Genomic DNA, 23604 nt, shown 5'->3' on the forward strand with positions numbered 1-23604 from the left:
GACCACTCCCTAGTGCCAACTCCACCACCAGATCCAATGCATGTGCAGGGTTTTACATTGTCTAGATTTCAGAGAAGAAGTGGTGGGGTCACTTCTCAAATCAGCTCAGTGAGCACTGTTATACATTAGCATATTGTTAGCAAAACGAGTATTGTATAAATGGCACACCAAGACATCAAGACTAGTGTTTAAAATGAAATAACATGAATTAGTGAATCTTTTGTTTCACAAAAATCTGAAAAACAATCAAGGGTAAATTGATGTGAATGCCACAGAGCCTTAATTAAAAAACAATCTTAGTTACAATCGGTTAGATTGAAAGAAACAAAAGATGTTCATCATTGGTTTGGGCTCCTTTATTTCCAACAAAGTTATAAGCTTTCAATAAAAAGCCCATTACCAATGTCTTTTACCACAAACATCATAAAAGCAGGATTACGTTATTTTCTGTGCAATGTACTGCATTGCAAACGGTACCCCAAGATGCAAAATTCAGATACTTTTGAAGGACATCACTTTGTTACTACTACCTACAGTATGCCAGGAGTAGCCCTTGTCCTGGAGAGCCACAATCCAGAAGGTCTTCAATCCAAAGTTTGTGAACACTTGGTACACTTTAGTTTTCAACAGCTAAGCAAGAGATTTGTACAATTATACTAGTTTAAGAATTATTTGAAATGAAAATAATAAAAATACTAAAACTTTGGCTCTCAAAAACAAGGATATTTCTAACTTAACTGAATCAAACTAGATTTTATTACATTAATCAAAGTCCATGTCTTCCAAGTCTTTACAAATACTACTGTATAAGACCTGTTGACTCCTGGCTTTCTAGGACCAGCATGACTTGACTAACTTTGATCTAGGCCTAAAAGGCATTGGTAAATTGCTGGAAATATCATCTACAAAGTTGTTCAGCAAAGCAGATGAAAATATAAAAACCTTTTCACCACCAGTAAACAGCACTTTTGTGCTTTCAAAAAAGAGTTATTTTCCCAACACATCAACACAACATATCTGAGAGATACATGTTTTTTAATCTTTGACAAGTGTTTTCAACTGTAATTTTATATCTAGACATGAGTTATGCTTTCAGTTTAAACAGGTATCAAAATAAAGTCAATATCAAAACCAACAATTGTAAAAATCCCTCATCAATTCAAAAAGGGTGATGGGGGCAGTCTCTTTTAAAGAGTTAATGCTGAAATAATATCACATTCAACAAAAAATCTAATTTCAAAATCAGCAAAGTGAATCCACACACCACTTTGTGACAAGTCATATACCATATTAACTGCTGGAAAGGCTAGGCCACTGTCGAAAGGCATGCAGCGGGTTTATTCACATCAGCACCTCAAGGGAAAAAGAAGTGCTAAACATTTGCACACTTCTTTCTGTCAAATGGATGACTGTGTGCAAAAAACTGAAACCAGCATTGACAGGCATCACTTGTTTCTCAGGAGGGTGAAACACTTCAGTTAAGGTTTTCAGACAATGGAGGGGGAAAATCTTAACCTTACAAGTGAAATAAAACACAAATGGCATTCTTTTCAGATCATAAAACTCAGTACATTAGCACTTAATTAGCACTGACACTTAATACCCAGAGAGCCAAATGTCAACAATCCCATCATTTTTATGGGCATCAAGTTACAATATTTGGAGAAAAATTAGTTTCTTCTTTGTGAACAACTTGCTTTCTTAAAGTTGAAAACTACATAATACATTGATGAAAAGTTCAGCTCACTTCAGAGGAATTAAGTCCCTCATAAAGGAACATTTTACCTTAAAACTACAAAACAAAATCTGTGTTTTGGGAAATATCTTCTGAGAAGTTAAGATAGAGAAATAGTGGATTTTTAAGATTCAATTAAAACAAAAACATGTGCATGACAGCTTTTTTTCTCTTAGTTCAGAGTGCTGTGTTTTTATTAAACCTTTTCTGACAGCTTCTCTTCACATTTTAAGAATACGCAAATTCCAGAAATCCTAAACTCAGGGGATTACTGGCATCAGTTGTAAAACACTGGTTGAAATCCATTCCAGTTCAGAAGACTTTATCCAGTCCGTCAGCAGCGTAGTTGTTAGGAAACAAAAGAAAGGAGCAACGTGTCTATTAGTCTTTCAAGCTCTCTCACGGTTTCTGGTTTGTTTCAGGTATTGTGTATGAAAGGAGTCTCTGTCTCTCCCGTCCACATTCTGGCTCATTCCATAGTGCCCCTTTCTTCTCTCTGTATGTACTGCGCAGCACAGCAGAACACTGGCTTGGCAAATCCCCACTATCTGTAGCTTCTAGAGCTGGTACATGAAGATGACGACCCATCTGGAAAGGAAGCAAAAAGGCTTCACATAACATATAATCTGGTCTTAAATACCCACATCCTTCGACATTATTTTTGTATTTTTCATTTCAATTTCACTGTCAAACAAATCTAATTATAAAATGTGCACTTGAAGCATTAACAGCTAAAACTTTAACAGCTAAAATACTGCTATAATAATGAGCATAACAAACCTACATTTTGTTATTCCTGAATCCTGACAATCTCTTTCTACAGGTCATAAGTGTCGTTGTATTACAAAAGGCCAGCAGCTATATCACCCTGCAACTCACAACTGGCAACCCACTGAAGCTAAGCAGGTGTGAGCCTGGTCAGTACCTGGATGGGAGACCTCCAGGGAAAAACTAAGGTTGCTGCTGGAAGAGGTGTTAGTGGGGCCAGCAGGGGTCCATGTGGGTCCTAATGCCCCAGTATAGTGACGGGGACACTATACTGTAAACAGTCGCTGTCGTAAAACCGACGTAAAACCGAGGTCCTGACTCTCTGTGGTCATTAAAAAATCCCAGGGCGTTTCTCGAAAAGAGTAGGGGTGTAGTAGGGGCCAAATTTCCCATTGGCCCTTACCAATCATGGCCTCCTAATAATCCCCCTCTATACATTACTACATTACTCTGCTCTCCTCCCCACTGATAGCTGATGTGTGGTGAGCGTTTTGGCACACTATGGCTGCCGTCACATCATCCAGGTGGATGCTGCACATTGGTGGTGGTGGAGGGGAGTCCCCATTACCTGTAAAGCACTTTGAGTGGAGTGTCCAGAAAAGCGCTATATAAGTGTAAGCAATTATTATTATTATAAAAGGCATTATGTTTAAGCAGGTCAGGAAAACAGACCAGCTCAGGTGTCCCCCTACTCCTCATTTTGGAAGGAGAACACTTACAAAGGCAGAGAGAAGATACAGTATGTAACTTACTGTAGGACAGTTCTTCACCAGCCCTCTTCCGAGACTGATCACCCCTTCAAAACACACAGAAAACAACAAGGCACTGCATGAATTCACACATTAACAAGTAACTCTGCTAAAAGTAAAGACAAGAAGCAACGGAGAACCTTCATGATACTGTGGGTAACCAGTGAAAAAATGTTCCTGGAAGTGCCCTGTATTTCAGTTTTTTACTGTAAGAATCAGGGGTATTAATAATAAAATACACTGGATTTTATTGCCAGCTCTGAGACGTGCCACCAGAGATTGTTTCGACATGCATAGTAACAAATCAATTCAGAATCCAAAACACATAAGAATACTTTTCTTGTTACTCTGTGATTGCATTTCTGTTGCCAACAGGACAATGTAAGAAAGAAATAAAAATGATTTTATATGGTGTGGAAATGCAGGGTTAAGCTAAAACCATATTACCCAGTCTTTCTACAATTGGCAATAGCTTTTCAAACCATGAAAAAGGAAGGATAATAAAAGAAAAATGAGTGGTGCCAAATTATAGCTGATTAGGGCCAAAGAAGTGACTAAATCATAGTTGTACATTACACTTGCTCTTCTGACAGGAAAGGTGCATACAGTACATGTAAATGACTCCAGTGGACTTGTTAAGCTTATTAGAGAGGTTTGCATAACAAAGACGGAAACGATTTTAAAAAAGCTACATGTCTTATTACTGTTATTTTCTCTAGCAAAGTTGCATCAAGTTTAGAGAAATACAAGAGAACATTTTTTTCAAATGAGAAAAGTTTTGTACAGAGAACATTGTAACACAGGCTCGGGGCTCACTGCTTCTGTGTGTAGGGGGACATTTTTTCTTGTTAAAATTGCTTTGATGTTGTCAACCTCACTGGGTCTTAATGTTTTTTCTAGAGAGTGCCAAATGTCCCTCTGATCTGTTATCAGTCATATAACTAAAATAATCAGATATACACTATATTATATAATAATTTTATATAGTTTTAATGGGGACATCCAAAGGTGCTGTATAATTTAATGCCTAAAACTTCAGTGAACTGCAAATTAATTGCATCATAAAAATAACTCAAAATGCTCTGATCCCTGTTAATATATACACTAATAAAAAATATACAGGCAGTGTATATGCATGTGTAAACTTGCAATAATGTGAATTCGTTATATGAACTGGAGTACATAAAATATTGTAAGTATACTTATTAGTATAAACATTATAAATATATGGTATAATATATAAGTTTAATTTAAAAAGTAAGCTTTAAAATTTCACAGAAATCACAAGAAATTACAAAACTATTCCTGCAATTAAAAAAAATAAATAACCTTCTTTACTGCTTAATTCACAAGCTTTATATTATTACAGCATTACCACGACATTTATCTTGCACAGTTCTGCTCTGGCACTCATCTAAGTAAAACCCTCTTTATGTGTTTTTTTGTAATTTTATGGTGCAAATAATTCAATTTCTAGGGGTGCATGGCATCATGGCAGTTAGCACCACAGCCTCACAATTCCAAGATCCTGGCTTCAGGCATGCTGGGTGCACATTCTTCCTGAGTTCTTCAACCTGTCATATTGTCCTTCCAGTACAGGTGATAGATAGATAGATAGATACTTTATTGATCCCGTGAGGGAAATTGCAGGAAAGCTTCCTACTCCCCGTCGGGGAATCGAACCCCGGTCTCCCGCGTGACAGGCGGGGATACTTGCCACTATACTAAAGAGGAAGACAATTGAGGTGCCTGCCTGTTGTAGTAGTACCTGCCCGGATAAGCAGCTACTGTACCTGACAGTGGATAGACCGAAGGATATTTCATCTACAAAGCTGCCAGTGAGACAGCAAGCAGGCGCTACAGCCCTTACCTAGTGAATCCATTCTGGACAAGTTCCCTTTGGAGCTTCTGGTCCTGTGCTGCATACTCTGACAGTTCTGACTCCAGTGCTGGAGGGAGGATATTGGGAATAAAGCTGGAAAAAAGAACTGGGGCCAGTTGTACCCAGTCTGGAAAACAAAAAAAAGTTTTACTGCACAGAAATAGTCGAGAACAAGGGAATATAACTACAAAGGGAGTAGAAAGTAATTTAGATGAACAGCAGTTGTTGACTACAAATCATGTATAAGTGAATCTGCATTCTAAGGCATTTCCAAATAGCTCAATTTGCACCACAAATTCTTTGCCATTTAAGTCTTTACCCATTAATCAGAAGATATATTCCTGAGCCTGATGGAGGTATTTTGCTAAACCTGTGATTTCTGCAGCAGTAGAATGACACATCCTATTACTTTTAATAAATGTTTGTCCTCAAGATTAAATAGCTAAATCAAAGTACTGTATCAGAAATCACAATCTCCTCCATATGTATAATTAAAAACTGTACTGTACAGAGAGTCAGGACCTCGGTTTTACGTCTCATCCGAAGGACGGCGCCTGTTTACAGTATAGTGTCCCCGTCACTATACTGGGGCATTAGGACCCACACAGCCCGCAGGGTGAGCGCCCCCTGCCGGCCCCACTAACACCGCTTCCAGCAGCAACCTTAGTTTTTCCCAGGAGGTCTCCCATCCAGGTACTGACCAGGCTCACACCTGCTGAGCTTCAGTGGGCTGCCAGTTGTGAGTTGCAGGGTGATATGGCTGCTAGCCAATCTGTCTTTCTCTTCTTATCAGAAGAGAAAGACAAAAGAATGGTATGAGCACGTGGCCTTTCTTTAATATGCCACTGTAATAGACCTTAGAAATATGTGTGTTCATCCTTTTCATGTGAAGTTAGGGTAAAGAGAAATATTATTGGTTCCCACAGTATATTCATTTGTTGTATTTTGAATGCCTCTCAGGAAATATGAATATTTTACTCAGGTGTTTACCAAGGAAGAAACTGACACAGGTATTGTTACAGGTTTTGCAAGAAATTTCTAAACAGTATTAAAAACAGAAAAAGGAAGACATCATGCAGGTATTAAAAGCACTCAAACAAATCTCTAGTTCCTGATGGTACTCAACCAGCATCAGAGAAGTTATTCATAGACTGTTACTAGCAGAACACTGCAAACTGGTACTCAGGAGAGGGGTAATAACCATTCACTGGAAAATCGCTAATGTAGCAACCATCCATAGAAAAAAACTCATCCATTTAATTGTAGACCAACAATATTTCAGTTCAATTAGATGTACGTTTATGGAAATTATAATTATAGGTAAACTAGAGTATCACCTGTAGGGAAATAGGATTATTTGGCACAGCCAAAATGGATGCTTGCAATGGATGTACATGCTCAAATACTTATTTAATTCCTTGAACAAGCACAAATAGTAATTGGGTCAAAGAAAGCATATCATATTCTATATTGAGATCTTTTTTTATTTTAAATTTAAATGCTTTACATTTTTTACAAGGATTACCACTCTATATACAGTAGATTGTATTAATTTAGACTGTTAGTATAGTTAGCTAACTCGCAAAGTTCACAGATGATACCAATATGGAATTCCAAAAGATATAGACACAATTCATGACCCGTAAAACATTCTGTGCAGAGGAGCGTGGGGTGTTAATATAAGGTAGCTGAAACCAACGAGAAATAATTAAAGTTAGTCTTATCTGGAACAGAGATAAGTCAACCCAGGCGAAAAACAAAAATCAACAAACTTCAACTTTATCACTCAGCTAAAAGGATGTTAATATCTTGGATGCTTTCCTGAAATTTTCCAGCGAATTTCACCTCAGAGGACTATTTTATTATCAGTGAAACAAGGACATGAGAAAATTAAGATAATTCTTTCAGGACTAAAAAACAAGAGGCATTTCTTTATAGAAACTGCTGTACAGTAGCCATACTACTGTTGATTTTCTGGAATAATTTTACAAATGGGATAATTTTACTGAGGAGATTTACAGATCAATAAGCTATTAGAAAAAAAAAAGCAAGATAATGGCGAAAGGCCTCCCCTCATTTTTAACCTTCCTTTCATTCTGTGAGCTTAACTGAATGATTTGTGAAATCAATCTGGGGAAAAAAGTGTTATAATTGGACAGTGTGGACAATAGTACTGTACCACTCCATTTGCAAACCTACAATTAAAAGATAATAAATTCAATAATAATAATAAAAAAATATTCAATGAAACCTGACATAATTCATTCAATCTTAATATAACAGAAATAGCTATAGACCTAAAAAGGCTCAAACAGATACCAACAGTCCCACTGACACAGCCATAGAAACAGTATCAAACTCTATGAAAAACATTTCTGGGGAGAAAATATAAGAGCCCTGCAATAGTTAGCACAAACAGGTACAATTATTAATGGACTAATCAATGAAAAGCACTAGAGCAATACACTCCTTTCCACACACTGTCAGTTGTCTCCCTTCCTCTACATCAATTACTGAGGCAAACTACACAGTCAATCTTCTCCCTGTCTTTTATATCTGTAGTTCACGGAATGCTTCATTTAACTCAAACAACTACTGAGACGAGGGAAGTGATTAGGAATGAATAGGTGATAAAACAATGGTTAAAATAATTTGTTTTATTTATTAAAGTAATTTAATGAGTATCTTCAGTATCTAGAACAAGGGGATGTTTTAATCATTTTCCCTGATCAAAGCTAGGGAAGCAGTCCCCTGAAGGTTTTTTCCAAATTTATTAAAGCACTGTCCCTCCAATAAATATCTCTTGATGGTGTTTTTTTTAAATTGGAGTGACCTGCAATACAAATCTATAATAAGCCCACTGCATGACAAAGAGCACCAAAAACCCAAATAAAAGTCATTTCCAATCAATAATATACGACAGAGGCCTTCAGAGTTCTAAATCACAGTACTCCACAAAAACCTTTGATGTAAGATTATTCCAAATTCAAAAAATTAAAAACCTCAGTTTTTATGTTAGAGGTAGACTTTGCAGTTTTGCAGAATTTGGGTTTGTCTGTGTTATTCTCAATACTTTGTTCCTGGTTATTATTTCTGTGATCACAGACTTTAATAATTGTTTAGACCATCAATACATGTATGTTATTTTTATCCTCTTTTATACAGTATGTGGTTCATAACAGATTCTTTAACTTAATGAAGAAGACACACATCTTCAAAAAACTTTCTATCTGCAAACAGTACTGTTCACCGATATCCAACCTATATCTTGAATACATCACAAAGCCTGGTCTCATCAGACCCTGTTCATAACTAAGATTAGATAAATCTAAGGAAATTAAGACCTGGCTATACTGTATATCTACTCCTTATTATTAAAGTACAGAAAAAACCTTTCAGTATTATGGACTAATGGGGGAAAGGGGTTTCCATTATTGGTGTTAAGTCACAAATGACATTTTTAAAGTCCAAAAACATACTATTGTAAGAGAAAACTATATATATATTATTACAGTTTCAGTTGACTGAGAGGTGTCTCTTAGATTTTAGATAAAGTTTGTGACACTTGGAAGAGTAAACACTTGTAACTTCAAAGCAGAGAGGATGCCCGAGGTCTGGGGGGTCCCTTGAGCATAAACAATTGTAAAGTTTACCTTAGTATACCTACAGTAGGTAAGTTGTGAATTAATGATTTGCAAGAATCAGTACAGACACACACAATATAAGTTCACATGAAGAGAGAGAGGAGGGGAAGAAAAGAGAAGCAGGCAACAAGGAAAAGAGAGAGGAGTTCAAAGGAGGTGGGAGCTTGTGCCAGGCTAGAGCCTCTACTTGATCATCCAAACCAAACCTGACTGGAGCTAAGTCTCTGAACCTTGTTAGAAAGAGCGTGCTTTTCTGTGTTTTTAAGAAGACTTGGGTTTCCTGGGTAAAAAATACCTCAGTTAGAAACGTCTTTCCTGCTTAGGGTGCATTTTTATGGATAGGGATATTGGCTCCCAGTTATTTTGTGACATCTGGGGTGCAGAGAGAGATTTAACTGCAGGTTGCATTGTATTTAGTTAGAAGGCAGCTCATCTCTTATGGAGTCTCTGTAGGCATTATGAGTTTAATGCTTAGTAGCAGTCTGGGGTTTTCCCAGAATGTTAGGCCTTTGAAACGCCTTATTTGTAAATACTGTACATAAATTAACTTGTGTGTTGTTATGTGGTGTGTAGTGTAGTTTGTGTTTTGTTATTGTAATTAATAAATATTTGTTTAACCAAGTGTGCCTGGATTATTACTCCTCTCACCAAAGCTGTGCCAGAGAACAAAGAATTCACGCGCCTCTAATTATACCAGCTACTCAGGTATACTGCTGGAAATCACTTACAATGTGGGGGTTATGAATAATTATTTTACTTATTGACTAAACTGCTCGGTCAAATCCTGATTTTCACCAATTTTGGTAACAATATTATATATGCTAACTGGAGCTATTGACATTACAAAGCAGCAATGCTATCCACTGTGCTGCCCCATCATAAATACACAAGCTATTTATTTCATGTTGCATCACTGCAAGGTGAGCTGAACATCTTCTACAACCACTTTGAGACTGAGAACACTAAGCTTGCTATCAAAGCTACCAGAGAACCAGAAGATCTTCTGTCACAGCTTTCAAAACAAGAAGTGTGTAGAGCCTTTAAAGGAGTGCAAACCCCACAGGCAGCAAACCCAGGTGACATTTCCCCTTGTGTACTTAAAACCTGTGGCATTCAGTTATACGTTGTATATAAAGACATTTTTAATTTCTCTCTGTCCACAATCAGTCATTTGAACAAGGTAATGTGAGTGCATTCAACACCCAGTGGACCCCACTTTTATGATGATGAAGTGTCTGGGAAGACTAGTAGTGTGACAAAAAACTGCATGATCCTAGACTCCCTTGACCTACTTCAGTTTGCTTCCTGCTCAAATGAGTCAGATATTATTGCTGTATCTCTGGCACGACATACTGCCCTTGAAAATGTAAACAGGGGCAGTAATGTAAGTAACATTTTCGAACACAGTTTTTAAGTTAAGGTTGTTAATCTAATGCATGATCTAGAAGTGCAAAAGGTAAGCTTATAGTTGGGGTCCGAACAACCAACAATTTTTGTAATACATCCACAAAAAAGAAATTTGGCCCAAATATGCAACTTTTCTTAAATCGCGCATATGTCAAAAATCATCAAAAATCAAAATATTGAAAACACACTTTCTACGTGCTAATTTCTTTAATTTTTTGCAATTTAGACCAAACAAAAAGACAAGTTTAGCAGAATTTCAGTGGTTATTGTAATCGTAACCTATAGTTTTTCACACGCAATTTCAGGTGCAAGTTACAAAAAACCAATACTGTCAAATTTAAGCAAATTTACTTTATATATGCTTTATATGATTCTGACAAATTTGGAGTAATTTTTGATCACAGTTTTTTAAGGCAAGGTTTATGATATATGTTTGATATATCGTATCCTGAATAATGGATTGGGCTTCATTGTTATGGTGGATGGTGTGGATCTCATCAATTGATAAGTGAGATTCTCTAATTCTCTGTGCCATAGCCACAACCCTTTGTAGAACGTCTTTGCAGTACAATACAGTGCTACTACTAGTGAGGACACTTTCTATGGTGCTGTGGTAAAAGTTTCCGAGTAGCTGCTTTCCTATACCACATTTCTTTATGCAATGCAGAAAGTGGAGGTGCTGTTGTGCCTTTTTTCAGACTGGCCTGCATGTGGTGAGTTCAAGCCAAGTCGTCAGGGATCTACAGTCAGTGGAACCTGAAGCAACTCACAGGTCCCACTGTTCTTCCCTTGATACTGATTGTGACGTGACTCCCTCTGGATTCCTGAAATCTGCAATGACTTTTTTTGTCTTGCGGGCATCCAGGGCCAGGTTATCAAGGAACCACCTTGTTAGATGCTCCACCTCACTCCCATATGCAGACTTCATTGCTGTTGCTGATCAGCCCCATAACTGTGGTGTCATCAACTAAATTCTTAATATGGCTGCTGTACAGTCATAGGTGAACAAGGAATACAGCCAAGGACTGAGACAGCAGCCTTGAGGAAGCTCCAGAATTTAGGATCACTATAGAGGAGATATTGCCCCAGCTAGCTCTGTTGGTAGAGCAAATACTCATAATCTCAGGATAGTGGGTTCGTGTCCCACGTCGGGCACCAGTTCCTCCATGTAGGAGATTGGGCACAAGGCTAACAACCCTGTCCCATAAAAAACAAATGTTATGCAAACAGCAACAGGATGTGCCTACATGCTGGAAGGCATAATGAGCAAACATCAACATCCACATAGAGGAGATATAGTTGCAATTTTCACCACCTGCGGTCTGCCCATCAGGAAATCCTACATCCAGTTGTAGATAGAGCTGCATAAACCCAGATTCCTGAGCTTTGGCACCAGCTTGGCAGGACCACTTATGTTAATGGCTGAGCTATAAACTACTATTTTAAAGCTTTTTAAATGTATCTGCTGTGAATCTGTTTTAATGTTCCAGTATTTCTTTTTTGTAACTGAAATGGCATTTAAAGGAAGCAAGATCTGTGTTGTTTAAAGGTTACGATTACAGTTAAAACTAAAGTTTGGCTAAACTTGTAATTTTGTTTGGTTTTAAATGCAAAGAAATGAGAAAGTTTAGCATGTAGAAAGTGTTTTCTAACTTTTGATTTTGAATCATTTTTGAGTGACCACATTTCATCAAAAAGGTTTAATTGAGGACTATACTATTTAATTCTTATGATTAAAGTAAGCATATATGTGTAATTTGCAGTTCATAACTTAGTGTGCTTATATCTAAATTGTTCCCTATTGGATTTTCTAGTGCAGGGGTGGCAAACCCTGGTCATGGAGAAACACAGTCCAGACGATCTTATAAGCCGCACGGCGGTGTAGCAAAAGCTGCAAATTTGGGCGATTTTTTTTCGAGGAAACAACAAACAAAACTTTTCCTGAATTTCAAATACATCATAAAGCACAGCAAATGCATTATAAAATGTCTAGGTGTTGTTCAAGCTCTAACCCTAACCCTAGCTCAGGCACTTGTAGAACATACTGTACAGTATATCAAAAGTCTTGCCTTAAGAACTGTCTTCAAAAACGTTTCCCACATTACCTCAAATTTGTCAGAATCATATAACGTATCAGTTAGAAAGTATTTGAAAAGTATTAACCAAATCCAAATGTACCAAATGTATGACACTCCTCTCTCATGTGTCATAAATAATACTGAAGCATAGGAAACACAAACACCACTCATTCTAAGCAATTAACGTACCACTATAGCACCCCATTAATATTTCTAAATTTTAAACCTGTTTAGTATTGTAGTATTTTGCGTTGTTTTATAGTTTGTGCATTTCATCATTATTGCTGGAAAAGTCTCATATTTCTGATTTCCCATACATGATACCCCTTGAGCAGATTTTGTCCATGAAACCCGACGTCCATGAAACCGAATGTACAGTATACTGTATACACACATACAGATTATAACACAATCCTCCAGCAGAACATACCCAAAGATAAAGCTGAACCTGAACTAAAACTAATTCACCTAATTAATGAAGCCGGTACACAAGCTGTGATGTTTGCATCAATCTTTTTTTACAGTATTATGCCTATATTTTTGTCCTTTTATTCAAACATACTAAGGTAAGAGTTATTTTTCTCTCATATTAATCATTTCAAAGTATTTTTAAACTAATTTTTCAAGCCTGGTCTCAAATCTCATTACCTGCTTTTCACATTTTTGGCTATTTATTTCTTTTACTCTTCATAGCATCTGTATCTATAGTCTAGATTTATTAGGGTTGCTGTTTAATATGTTCTGGTTCATAATAAAAGAAAGAGTAATATGGAAGAGACAAAAACATCCATTTGAAACAGTTGTGTCTGGATGAACCTGTGTGTATAATTTTTCTTCCAATATCATACATATTATAGGCAAGGAGCTGTAAGCAATTATATATGTGAAGGCCTACCTATATATCTCTTCTTATTGTTTTACTTACAATCAAAGTACCACAAAGCCGTAGCATTCATGGATTTCAGAGGAAAAAAGGATGCTATTTAGCATTATTCTAAGAATAAAGTAAAAAAAAAACAGAAGTTAAAAGGTTAAATTTCAGCTCTAGAAAAAAAAATCAAACGTCAGTCTACACAGAAAATAAGTATTGCCTTATAGTTGGATATTGAGCTGTTTGTCAAATGAGTGATTTATTGAAGCTGAAATATGAGAACACATCCTCCAGCTGCGTCTCCCCAAAAGCATCAAGATCATTAATACATGAGCCAAATTATTACCACTCGGGATCTAAAAAAGCCTTCCTTTCACTCGCTGCCTCATTGTCTTCTATTGTCTTCTAAAGTACTGGATCCCACTTTTAATTACAGTCTGGCTGCACTGGAATATACTATGACCATTTTTTGGACGTGAGTGCAATGATCTTAAAGCATCAACACATAGATTTGTGCATGGATCTAATCACTATATAAACTGTACTGCGATATGAAGAAATGTAAACTCTTCCAAGCATAAGACAAGACAACAGATGAACATTTTTCTCCCTGTGCAAACTTCCCAAACCCATCCAACAGAATTAACAGTGCCAAATACATTATAAATACGTTATGAATAAGGTTGAGTTCCTTACCTGGTCGGAGAGTGTAAAGGCCTTTCACTATATTTGCCATCGTTGATGGTGTGATCTGAAAAGGCGTGGAATGGGCTTCTAAGAGTAAAGCTGTGGAAAACACTAAAATAATTAGCATTATTATAACTAAAAACTTTCCAAATATATATAACACACCACCAATATATGGAATTCAATACCTGATTTTGAAGACACATTAGTTCAAGACTGGTTTTGAGACAGGACATTTGGACAGAGTTAACAGTCTGATGCATATACAGTGCCTTGCGAAAGTATTCGGCCCCCTTGAACTTTTCAACCTTTTGCCACATTTCAGGCTTCAAACATAAAGATATAAATTTTTTATTTTATGTGAAGAATCACCAACAAGTGGGACACAATTGTGAAGTGGAACGAAATCTATTGGATTTTTGAAACTTTTTTAACTAATAAAAAAATGAAAAGTGGGGCGTGCAAAATTATTCGGCCCCTTTACTTTCAGTGCAGCAAACTCACTCCAGAAGTTCAGCGAGGATCTCTGAATGATCCAATGTTGTCCTAAATGACTGATGGTGATAAATAGAATCCACCTGTGTGTAATCAAGTCTCTGTATAAATGCACCTGCTCTGTGATAGTCTCAAGGTTCTGTTGAAAGCGCAGAGAGCATCATGAAGACCAAGGAACACACCAGGCAGGTCCGTAATACTGTTGTGGAGAAGTTTAAAGCCGGATTTGGATACAAAAAGATTTCCCAAGCTTCAAACATCCCAAGGAGCACTGTGCAAGCGATCATCTTGAAATGGAAGGAGTATCAGACCACTGCAAATCTACCAAGACCTGGCCGTCCCTCTAAACTTTCAGCTCAGACAAGGAGAAGACTGATCAGAGATGCAGCCACGAGGCCCATGATCACTCTGGATGAACTGCAGAGAACTACAGCTGAGGTGGGAGAGTCTGTCCATAGGACAACAATCAGTCTTACACTGCACAAATCTGGCCTTTATGGAAGAGTGGCAAGAAGAAAGCCATTTCTCAAAGATATCCATAAAAAGTCTCGTCTAAAGTTTGCCACAAGCCACCTGGGAGACACCCCAAACATGTGGAAGAAGGTGCTCTGGTCAGATGAAACCAAAATCGAACTTTTTGGCCACAATGCAAAACGATATGTTTGGCGTAAAAGCAACACAGCTCATCACCCTCAACACACCATCCCCACTGTCAAACATGGTGGTGGCAGCATCATGGTTTGGGCCTGCTTTTCTTCAGCAGGGACAGGGAAGATGGTTAAAATTGAGGGGAAGATGGATGCAGCCAAATACAGGACCATTCTGGATGAAAACCTGTTGGAGTCTGCAAAAGACCTGAAACTGGGACGGAGATTTATCTTCCAACAAGACAATGATCCCAAACATACAGCAAAATCTACAAAGGAATGGTTCACAAATAAACGTATCCAGGTGTTTGAATGGCCAAGTCAAAGTCCAGACCTGAATCCAATCGAGAATCTGTGGAAAGAGCTGAAAACTGCTGTTCACAAACGCTCTCCATCCAACCTCACTGAGCTCGAGCTGTTTTGCAAGGAAGAATGGGCAAGAATTTCAGTCTCTCGATGTGCAAAACTGATAGAGACATACCCCAAGCGACTTGCAGCTGTAATCGCAGCAAAAGGTGGCTCTACAAAGTATTAACGCAAGGGGGCCGAATACTTTTGCACGCCCCACTTTTCATTTTTTTATTAGTTAAAAAAGTTTCAAAAATCCAATAGATTTCGTTCCACTTCACAATTGTGTCCCACTTGTTGGTGATTCTTCACATAAAATAAAAAATTTATATCTTTATGTTTGAAGCCTGAAATGTGGCAAAAGGTTGAAAAGTTCAAGGGGGCCGAATACTTTCGCAAGGCACTGTATATATATAGCCTGATATACAGTATATATATATACTTGATATACTACTGGAAAAATGAGTTGACCATTCAGCTATTTCAGTCATTAACTTCATAAATATAAATAGTGGAATGTAGAAACGTTATACCTTCATACTTTCTACAGTAACTGTGGTAATTCAGGTTGTCCTGTATTTCTTGTCATCAAATAAAAGAAAAACAATCATATGACTTTTTTAAGTGTATCTAGAGACCAAGGCACTTTTTTTTTAACTGAAAAAAAACTCAATCATTTTTAAGATTTAAGAATTTTAAGAATAAGCTTATAAAAGAATGGAGCAATTGTATGGCTGATTAAAACAAAGGTTTAATTTGTTGCTGCATTCAGGACAATGTCTCCCTCGAAATAGATCTCAGTGTGCTAAAGAACAAACTGAAATCAATATGTATTTATAGATTTGTACGTGTTTCCAGAAGACACTGTAAAAGCTCTGTCAAATTAATATCATGCAGTTATGTCAGGGAAAATTGTTACAGTGCTTTTTTGCCAAAATCTTAAATCCTGAAAAATAAAAATTCTGACACGAGCTAAATGATAGTTTGTGCTGCTCTTCTAGAACAAAGTCAGCTTTGATCAAATTTACTGGATAGTATATTTGTATTTAAATGTATACTATAGCAATATCAAACAAACTGTAGACACAAAAAAGAATGAAACCTAAAATATAACCTAAAATCTGATTTAAACGTTTATATAACTCAGTCTCTGCCTTGTACGTCTTAACTACAAGGCAAGTATTCGTAGCATTTATTCTGAAACCCACAGACATATTAATATGCTAACTTTACTTTGGCTCTGCTTTTCCAGATCTCTTGCCGAGTATTTTAAGCAAGAAGAGTGCCCGATTAAGATGTAAATAATTCAAAGCCTTCAAAGTGCAAAGATAGATTCGAACCCCCCTTATGAATTAAGTTACAATAAGATGAGGCAGAATGCTCAAAACAATCGCTCTTCGCAATCTAATACCCCACAATTTGTCTGGCTTCAGTAATTATTGGCTTATCGGTCAAATCATCACCAATGCAGCCAATCACTACAATCTCTCTAAGCTGTTGTACATAACGGCTAAAATCATGTAATGTTATTCACAGCCACATTTGTGCTTTGCAGCACATCCAATTATTCCAATCTTCCCATATAAAAACGTATCAGGCAGCTATTTTCTCAGAGTGATTAGCAGCCAGGCATTACCCAGGATGGCTTTCATTTCAATTCATTTATAACAGGTTAAGTTTTGTTACCAGTCTTTTAGATTTCTTTTATCCAGGAAGTCTTCATTTTAATTGGAGGTTGCTACAAGCTGGAGAAACTCACTGCAATTATTTTAAATGGAAGTCATGTGTCTTTTTGAAAATGCAGGAAGCTGAAACAGCTTTTAAAATGGAATATACCAATCAAAACAAATAAGAGCACAGAAGTGTCGAGTACTTAAATGTGGTAAAAAATCTCTAAGAACGGCTTTACACAGCCAAAGCACAATTTGGAACAGAGACTTTGTCACACATATTCGTTGGCTGTTAAGAGATACAGTAAGACATACAAATCCGGGGGATGAATTACTGACTGCAAAAACCACAGAAGAAAATGAAAAAATTCACAATTACAGATTCAAGATATTTTGCTCTCAGCACTTTCTGCAATTGTTAAAAGGTTCTGTCGCTTACTTAAGGTCACCCTAAAGAAGTAGGAGCAGTGTGTCTACTAAGGCTATTCCGGTACCCATTTTACTGTGTAGAACTCTAATTTTATCCCACATGCCTAGAGACAACTTGTGGTTATGATTTACAGCTGAAGAAGTCATCAGCATGCACAATTCCTTATATTTGCTCTCAAAATGAAAGGGGACTTCTGTACAAATGGCAGGCTTGTTTCAGCATGTGCATATGTATCATCTTAAATCATCAGCTTAAGAACATACAGTACCCATGACATATGTGGGGTTGATTTTTTCCTGTAAGCATGAATAATTATGCAATTAGTTATTTTTCTGTTTTATACTTATCATTTATTTATGAAATTTCGCTTTCACTTTCAGATTATAAGGTGTTTTGTATCGATCAAAAGCAAAGAAAAATCCCAACACATTATGATTTCATATTGTACCAATCAAATGTGAAAAAGTCCAAAGGCGTGAAAAGTTTTGCTAGCCACTGTAAATATATTGCACCAGGCACTTCTTGGGTTTCTTTTGATTTTTTATTGTAATACTTGATATATTTCAGCATAATCATATAATTTTGGTTTGACATTGCTAGTTGCAGAAAGCAGGAAGGACTGTGATAGAAGCCATTGAAAATACCCACAACACAATCTGCTTGGACACACACTATGCACACTCCTGCAGAAAACTAGTTTCAAAGGTATACCCATATTTCTTTTATTATCAAAAAATCAATTTCCTTTATTGCAGCAAACTGACAATGAGCTACAATACAACTGTAATCCATCTTATAAACTATAAATCAGGTAGACTTGTGGTGCTACAACTTTCACTTGCCTTTTATTTCAATTAACTTTTGAGTCAGGAGATGAAGTACTGCTGCTTTGTTGCTTTTTATTTTTTCCCCACCAGGGGAAATGCAAAAGTGGTAGAATTGTTTGTGACACTCATAATATGGATAGAATATTAGACTTATCAATTTTATGTGATAAAACAACTTTAAATTTACATATACAACCTCATTCAAACGTTTTTGAAATCATGCACACACTAACTGGGAAACGGAACATTTTTTTTCATTGTAATCCCAGAAGAGATAATGGTTTCCTCTGTTATATTTGGTTAATTTAACATTTTTGCTATCAAAGGCATTTTTTCTAAAGAATGAACTGATGAAAAAAACATGACTACACAACTCCCTTTACAAAAAAAAATGCATGGCTTAGATACACATTTTAGGTTGTAATACATGATACTGTATCATGTGCAGTTATAAAATATTAATGTCTTTTAATTAAATTTTTAACAATAACAGGCATTCAAATATAAGAGACAAGAAGAGGGTTGTAACTAATTCAGGAGAAAGGTATAAGTACATTTCCAAGGCATTACATATCCCCCAAATTACAGTCAAGTCCATTGTAAAGAAATGTAGAAAATATGAATACAACTGTGAAACTGTGAAGAACAGGATGAGTTTCCAGGCGACAAGAGCCTGTGACAACTCTAAGGGAATTATAGTTTTCCATGGCTGAGATGGGAGATACTTTACATATGACAATTACCTGGGTGCTACACAAATTTAGGCTTCAAAGAAGAGTGTCGAAAAACTCATATCAAACCCTCAACTGCACTTTGCCCAAAGACATATGGGAGACTCTGAGACTAAGCTGAAGATTCCATGGTCTAGCGAGACCCAGATTGACTTTTTTGGGCTTAACGGTAAGCATTATGTTTGCCACAAGCGTAACAGTGAACATAATCTGGAAAACACCATTCCTCCTTTCAAGCACGGTGGAGGCAGTATCATGCTATGGGGAAGCTTCCCTGCATCAGGGTCTGGAAGACTTGCGAAGACAGAAGAAAAAACGGCTGCAGCAAAAGTACAGAGAAAACCTGGAGGAAATTTGCTACAGTCTGCGAAAGACTTGGGAGCTGGTGGGAGATTCATCTTCCAGTAGGATAATGACCCAAAACATACAGCCCAAGCAACACTGGAGTGGTTTAAAAAGAGAAAAGTTCATATTCTAGAGTGACACGGTTAAAGCCAAGACTTCAGTTCAATCAAGTTTTGTGGCAGGAGTTGCTCACCTACTGCTCACTTACTGCTCACCGACTTTTCCCATCCAACCAGAGAGAGTTTGAGCAAAGAAGAACGGGCAAAAATTGCAGTGTCCAAATGTGCAAAGCTGGTAGAAACCAATACAATGTAAAAGAATTCAAAGGGGGGGGGGGGGGTGAATAATTTTATAGCCTCTGTAGCACCCCATAGCAACAGCACTGCAAGGCAGCAAAGATGACCACTGCACCATCCTCTTGTATAAATGTCTATGCAAATTAAATAGGCCACTTCTTAAAATACAATACTCCTCAGAACCTGTCAGAAAGTATACAGGGAGAGCCAATTAAAAAGGTTTTTCAAGCTGGCATCCACCTGTTCTCGTGTACTGTAAGATTTAGAAGTCTTTCAGAATCAATTTATCCTAGAATAATTAAGCAGATGTTGCACTGCAGTACAGACTAGAGAAATCCTACTTGAAAGATATGAAGCTTTGAAAATGCAAACAATACTCCACATACTTTACAAAATTATTTTAGAATGTTTTAAAACTTTTCTTGTTTTTGATTTTTCTTTAAAATGAAATCAAAAGGGCTTAATGGACACTTCCAGTAATTAAGAACTACTCATTATGAAGTACATGAAATTGTTGGCCACTTAATTATTTTAAATCTAATTTGCAAGTAAATTCAGTTCTACAACAAAGTACTTACGCAAGCAGTTTTTTAGCTTTCAGAACAGATGTACACTTCCTAGAACTTTTAAGCAAAGCAGTGACGTTTTTGCTGTCAACTATTTACGTTCACTGATGTATATAAAAGTGTCAAAGCTACATTCACAGAACATTAAGCACATTAAAGGCAAAGATACATCATACAAAGTATTTCTGACCCACTGTAATAAGAGTGAATCATTCTACTTCCAAGAAATCTGACTTTCCATTAAACATTTTGTCAATGTGATGGCTCATTAGAAGGGCAATGATGTGAATTCCTGATAAAGCAGCAGGTTATGTACTGTCAGTTCTAAATAATGTGTTAATCTAATGCAAACCCTGCATTGCATATCTCAAGTACACTGTCTATACCTATTTGTCTACACAGATGAAAGCTTTCATTTTGAAATTACTTGACATTTCCAAGGGGATGAGGCAATTACCACCATTTGATTTGCCAATGGTACAGCAGAGATTACAGGTTCAAATCCAAACTATGACACTTCCAACTATGACTGGGAGTCCATAGTAGCAATACAACAAAACTGGTGCTCAGATCTAGCTTGGGGGACCCCTGCTTCTGGTCAGACAGCTTTGAGGTTTGAGCTGAAACTAGGTGTAGAAAAAAAAGATAAAAAAGGAAACTACATATTAGACTTGGATAATGTTGTTTGACACTGGTAATTTATTACCTCATTTTCACCACAAGTACATCTTGGTCATGCCCAGCCAATCACTATATAATCACTATATTGCTGCATTGTATGCATATAAGGAGATCACATTTTAGTGTACCCCTGAGTCCTTAACAATAATCAAATTGTGCCATGTGTTGTTAGAATACACACTAACATACAAATGCATCCTTAGACAGTAATTAGGAATCAAGGATGACCAGAGATCAAATTTATGAATGTGAAATACTGCCATCTAGTAATTGATGGGACGCTTTGGCTACACAAGTACGCTGACCTTCTGGTGCACCCATGCTGTAGCAGGTACTGTATGGCTCAGTCCCTCAGTGGATGTCTCAACGGTTGAGGAAAGCACCTTGCACTGACAAGGAGCATTACTGAGACTGGCTGTGTGGCATTATGGAGATATTCTGGTACTTGTACTTATCAGTGCCCCAATATTTTGAATGGCTAGTTTGATCAACTGTAGTTCATGTCTGATTTTTGGTTTGCTCTGATTTCCCATTTAATACTCATCCACTGTTCATAAGATCTGCTGAATGAATACCTTATTCAAGTTAAAGATCTGACTCGGACAATAGTTCATGAAGTATTAATGTGCAACTTATCAATAAAGGTGAATATGGAACCAAACTGGACATCTTTATTACCACACCCCCACAATTAATAACAGCAGAATAACAGATATGAGTTTAAGACACAAGCATTCTTTACTAAGGTAATAGTAACTGTTAGGGATAAGGACTTGTGACTGGATGTCTGTGTATTCAGATTTTAGGTGAAACTGCTGCTGAACTCAGAAAAAAATATTAACGTTGTACATCCCTTGTGAAATATGGATATGTGTTATGTCAATGTAATACAGTACATTCATACGCCAGGGTATAAATAAGTTATACATTTAAAAAATAAAAAGGACCAGCATATTCTCTGCAGTTTGGAGATTCTGTGTATTTTAAAGTACTTGTTTATTAATTTAATGGCTTGCAAGTAGGCTTACATCCAAATTTATGGAAAAACCTTTCAGAACAGAGCCCATTGACATTTTGTTTTTAATGCAGTCTGTATATCCACTATTCCTATTCTACCAGTGAGTGCCTTAAAATAAACACAAAACACGCTTTCCTTAATTTCACTCAGTGTTGTATAGATAAAATCACAATTTCTTTTTAGCACATCATTTAACTGTTTGAGGCATGGTACCAGTATTCTAATGATTTAAAAAAAAATCAAATTCCAACCAAGAATAAAACAACACTTGAAAAGCAATATGGGGTCTCAGATTTATCAGATTCACACCTGAACTAGTGTAACATGACAGTTCCTTATTGTTAATCAAGAAAATGCTCTCCTGTTGGGGGAAAGCAGTGATACAGATCAAGAACAGCCCCAAAGCGCATTCACATCAGATTTGTCTATATGCTTCTCTTTACTATACTGCTTACAATCCATCAAGGTGACAGGTACAGGTGTGTGCTGAGTCTTGGTTGTGCATTGTTCAAAATGAATGTAGGGTTAGTATAATCCAACTGCAATCCTGACTTTTTTCTTAAAGAAACCCTTAATGAAATTCTCTTTACTAAGTTTACTGCCCATAATCCAGTGAAGAACCTAAAACAGAAAGATATCAAATGACTTTGCTTCAAGAAAATACCTCAGGCGTCTGTGCCACCACTTCCTCCCTTTCATATCAACAGCATAGGTCTTCAACATGTCAGTCTTATCTTTACATCCTGGATGGATCAGTTATCATTTCTTTACAGTCCAGCCAGACAACAGACCTATCTTTTTTTTTCTTGTCCCATTGTACAATTTCAGAAGGATAGCGAGTGGTTGACAGTAATATGACAATATGCTTGTCCTTGTCATCTGACACAGGAGATTCTATCAAATTAAACTGAGTAATCATTTTCATTTCTTTCCAATTCCACTTTGGCAAAACCTTTCTTATTACCCTTCTCAATTCCACATCTGTACTGTCCCACAGAAAATACAAAGATGTCACTACCTATCCTTCCTAGATTATATTGAATGACTTCATCATTTGTGCTAGTATTAATCTAAAAGTCAAAGATATGACTGTTCATGTAAGCTCAAGTCCAGTTTTTATACCCTCACTTCACTTGTGTCTCAAGCATGTACTGCTTAAGTGTCTTTAAGTCTTTACTTTGACAACTGTTAGAGTGATGTTCCCAATTTTTTTTTAGTTTTTCAATGAAATCTCTCAACCTGTAAGGCTTGTCATAGTTTGATTCCTTTCTCTTAGACACGACTTGAGTATTCTCATAAATGATTATATTTAAGGATGTCATCTCACTCCCACTGAGTACCATCAATGGCATTGAAATGCTTTATGCGTTTTTTTTTTTGTTTGCTGAAATTACTTGACAGGCACACAGATTGCTTCGAAATTCTCTAACACCTCATTAAAAAAATCATATGAAAAATCCATTGGGTTTTCCACACTGTCTACATCTATTTGGCCAACAGGTTCTTCATAGTCTGGTTCAATTACAGTGGGCTTTCAACTTCCTTTGCACTGGCAATTCTTAGATGTTTTACTTTCCATTTCTTCACCATCCACTGTTTAATTTTTAGATATGTCACAGTCTGAGCTTTCTGACTCAGGGCCCTGGTGTGGAGTAGTGATTATACAGTACATCTACACTCTGGATCAGAGGGAGGTTAATTTACTCCATTGTATGTCCTACAGCATAAA

At 36.8% G+C, this 23604-nt stretch overlaps 1 protein-coding gene across 2 annotated transcripts in view; it reads right to left on the reverse strand.

The window, feature by feature from the left end:
- Positions 1-1018: 1018 nt before the first annotated feature.
- The window catches only part of cacul1 (CDK2 associated cullin domain 1), a 69763-nt gene continuing 47177 nt past the window's right edge, over positions 1019-23604 (reverse strand). Inside the window, exons 6-9 of one of the 2 annotated variants that reach the window (XM_088917548.1) lie at positions 13831-13920; positions 5123-5261; positions 3256-3299; positions 1019-2323 (exon numbers count right to left, since the gene is read on the reverse strand). In XM_088917548.1, coding sequence (XP_088773674.1) covers positions 2280-2323; positions 3256-3299; positions 5123-5261; positions 13831-13920 — 317 coding nt within the window. In that variant the 3' untranslated portion in view covers positions 1019-2279. The remainder of the gene's footprint in view (positions 2324-3255; positions 3300-5122; positions 5262-13830; positions 13921-23604) is intronic. The other variant, XM_088917549.1, reaches the window with a different exon arrangement.

The sequence above is a fragment of the Atractosteus spatula genome, chromosome 5 (genome assembly GCF_055471065.1).
Source record: "Atractosteus spatula isolate fAtrSpa1 chromosome 5, fAtrSpa1.hap1, whole genome shotgun sequence".
NCBI classification, from domain to species: Eukaryota; Metazoa; Chordata; class Actinopteri; order Semionotiformes; family Lepisosteidae; genus Atractosteus; species Atractosteus spatula.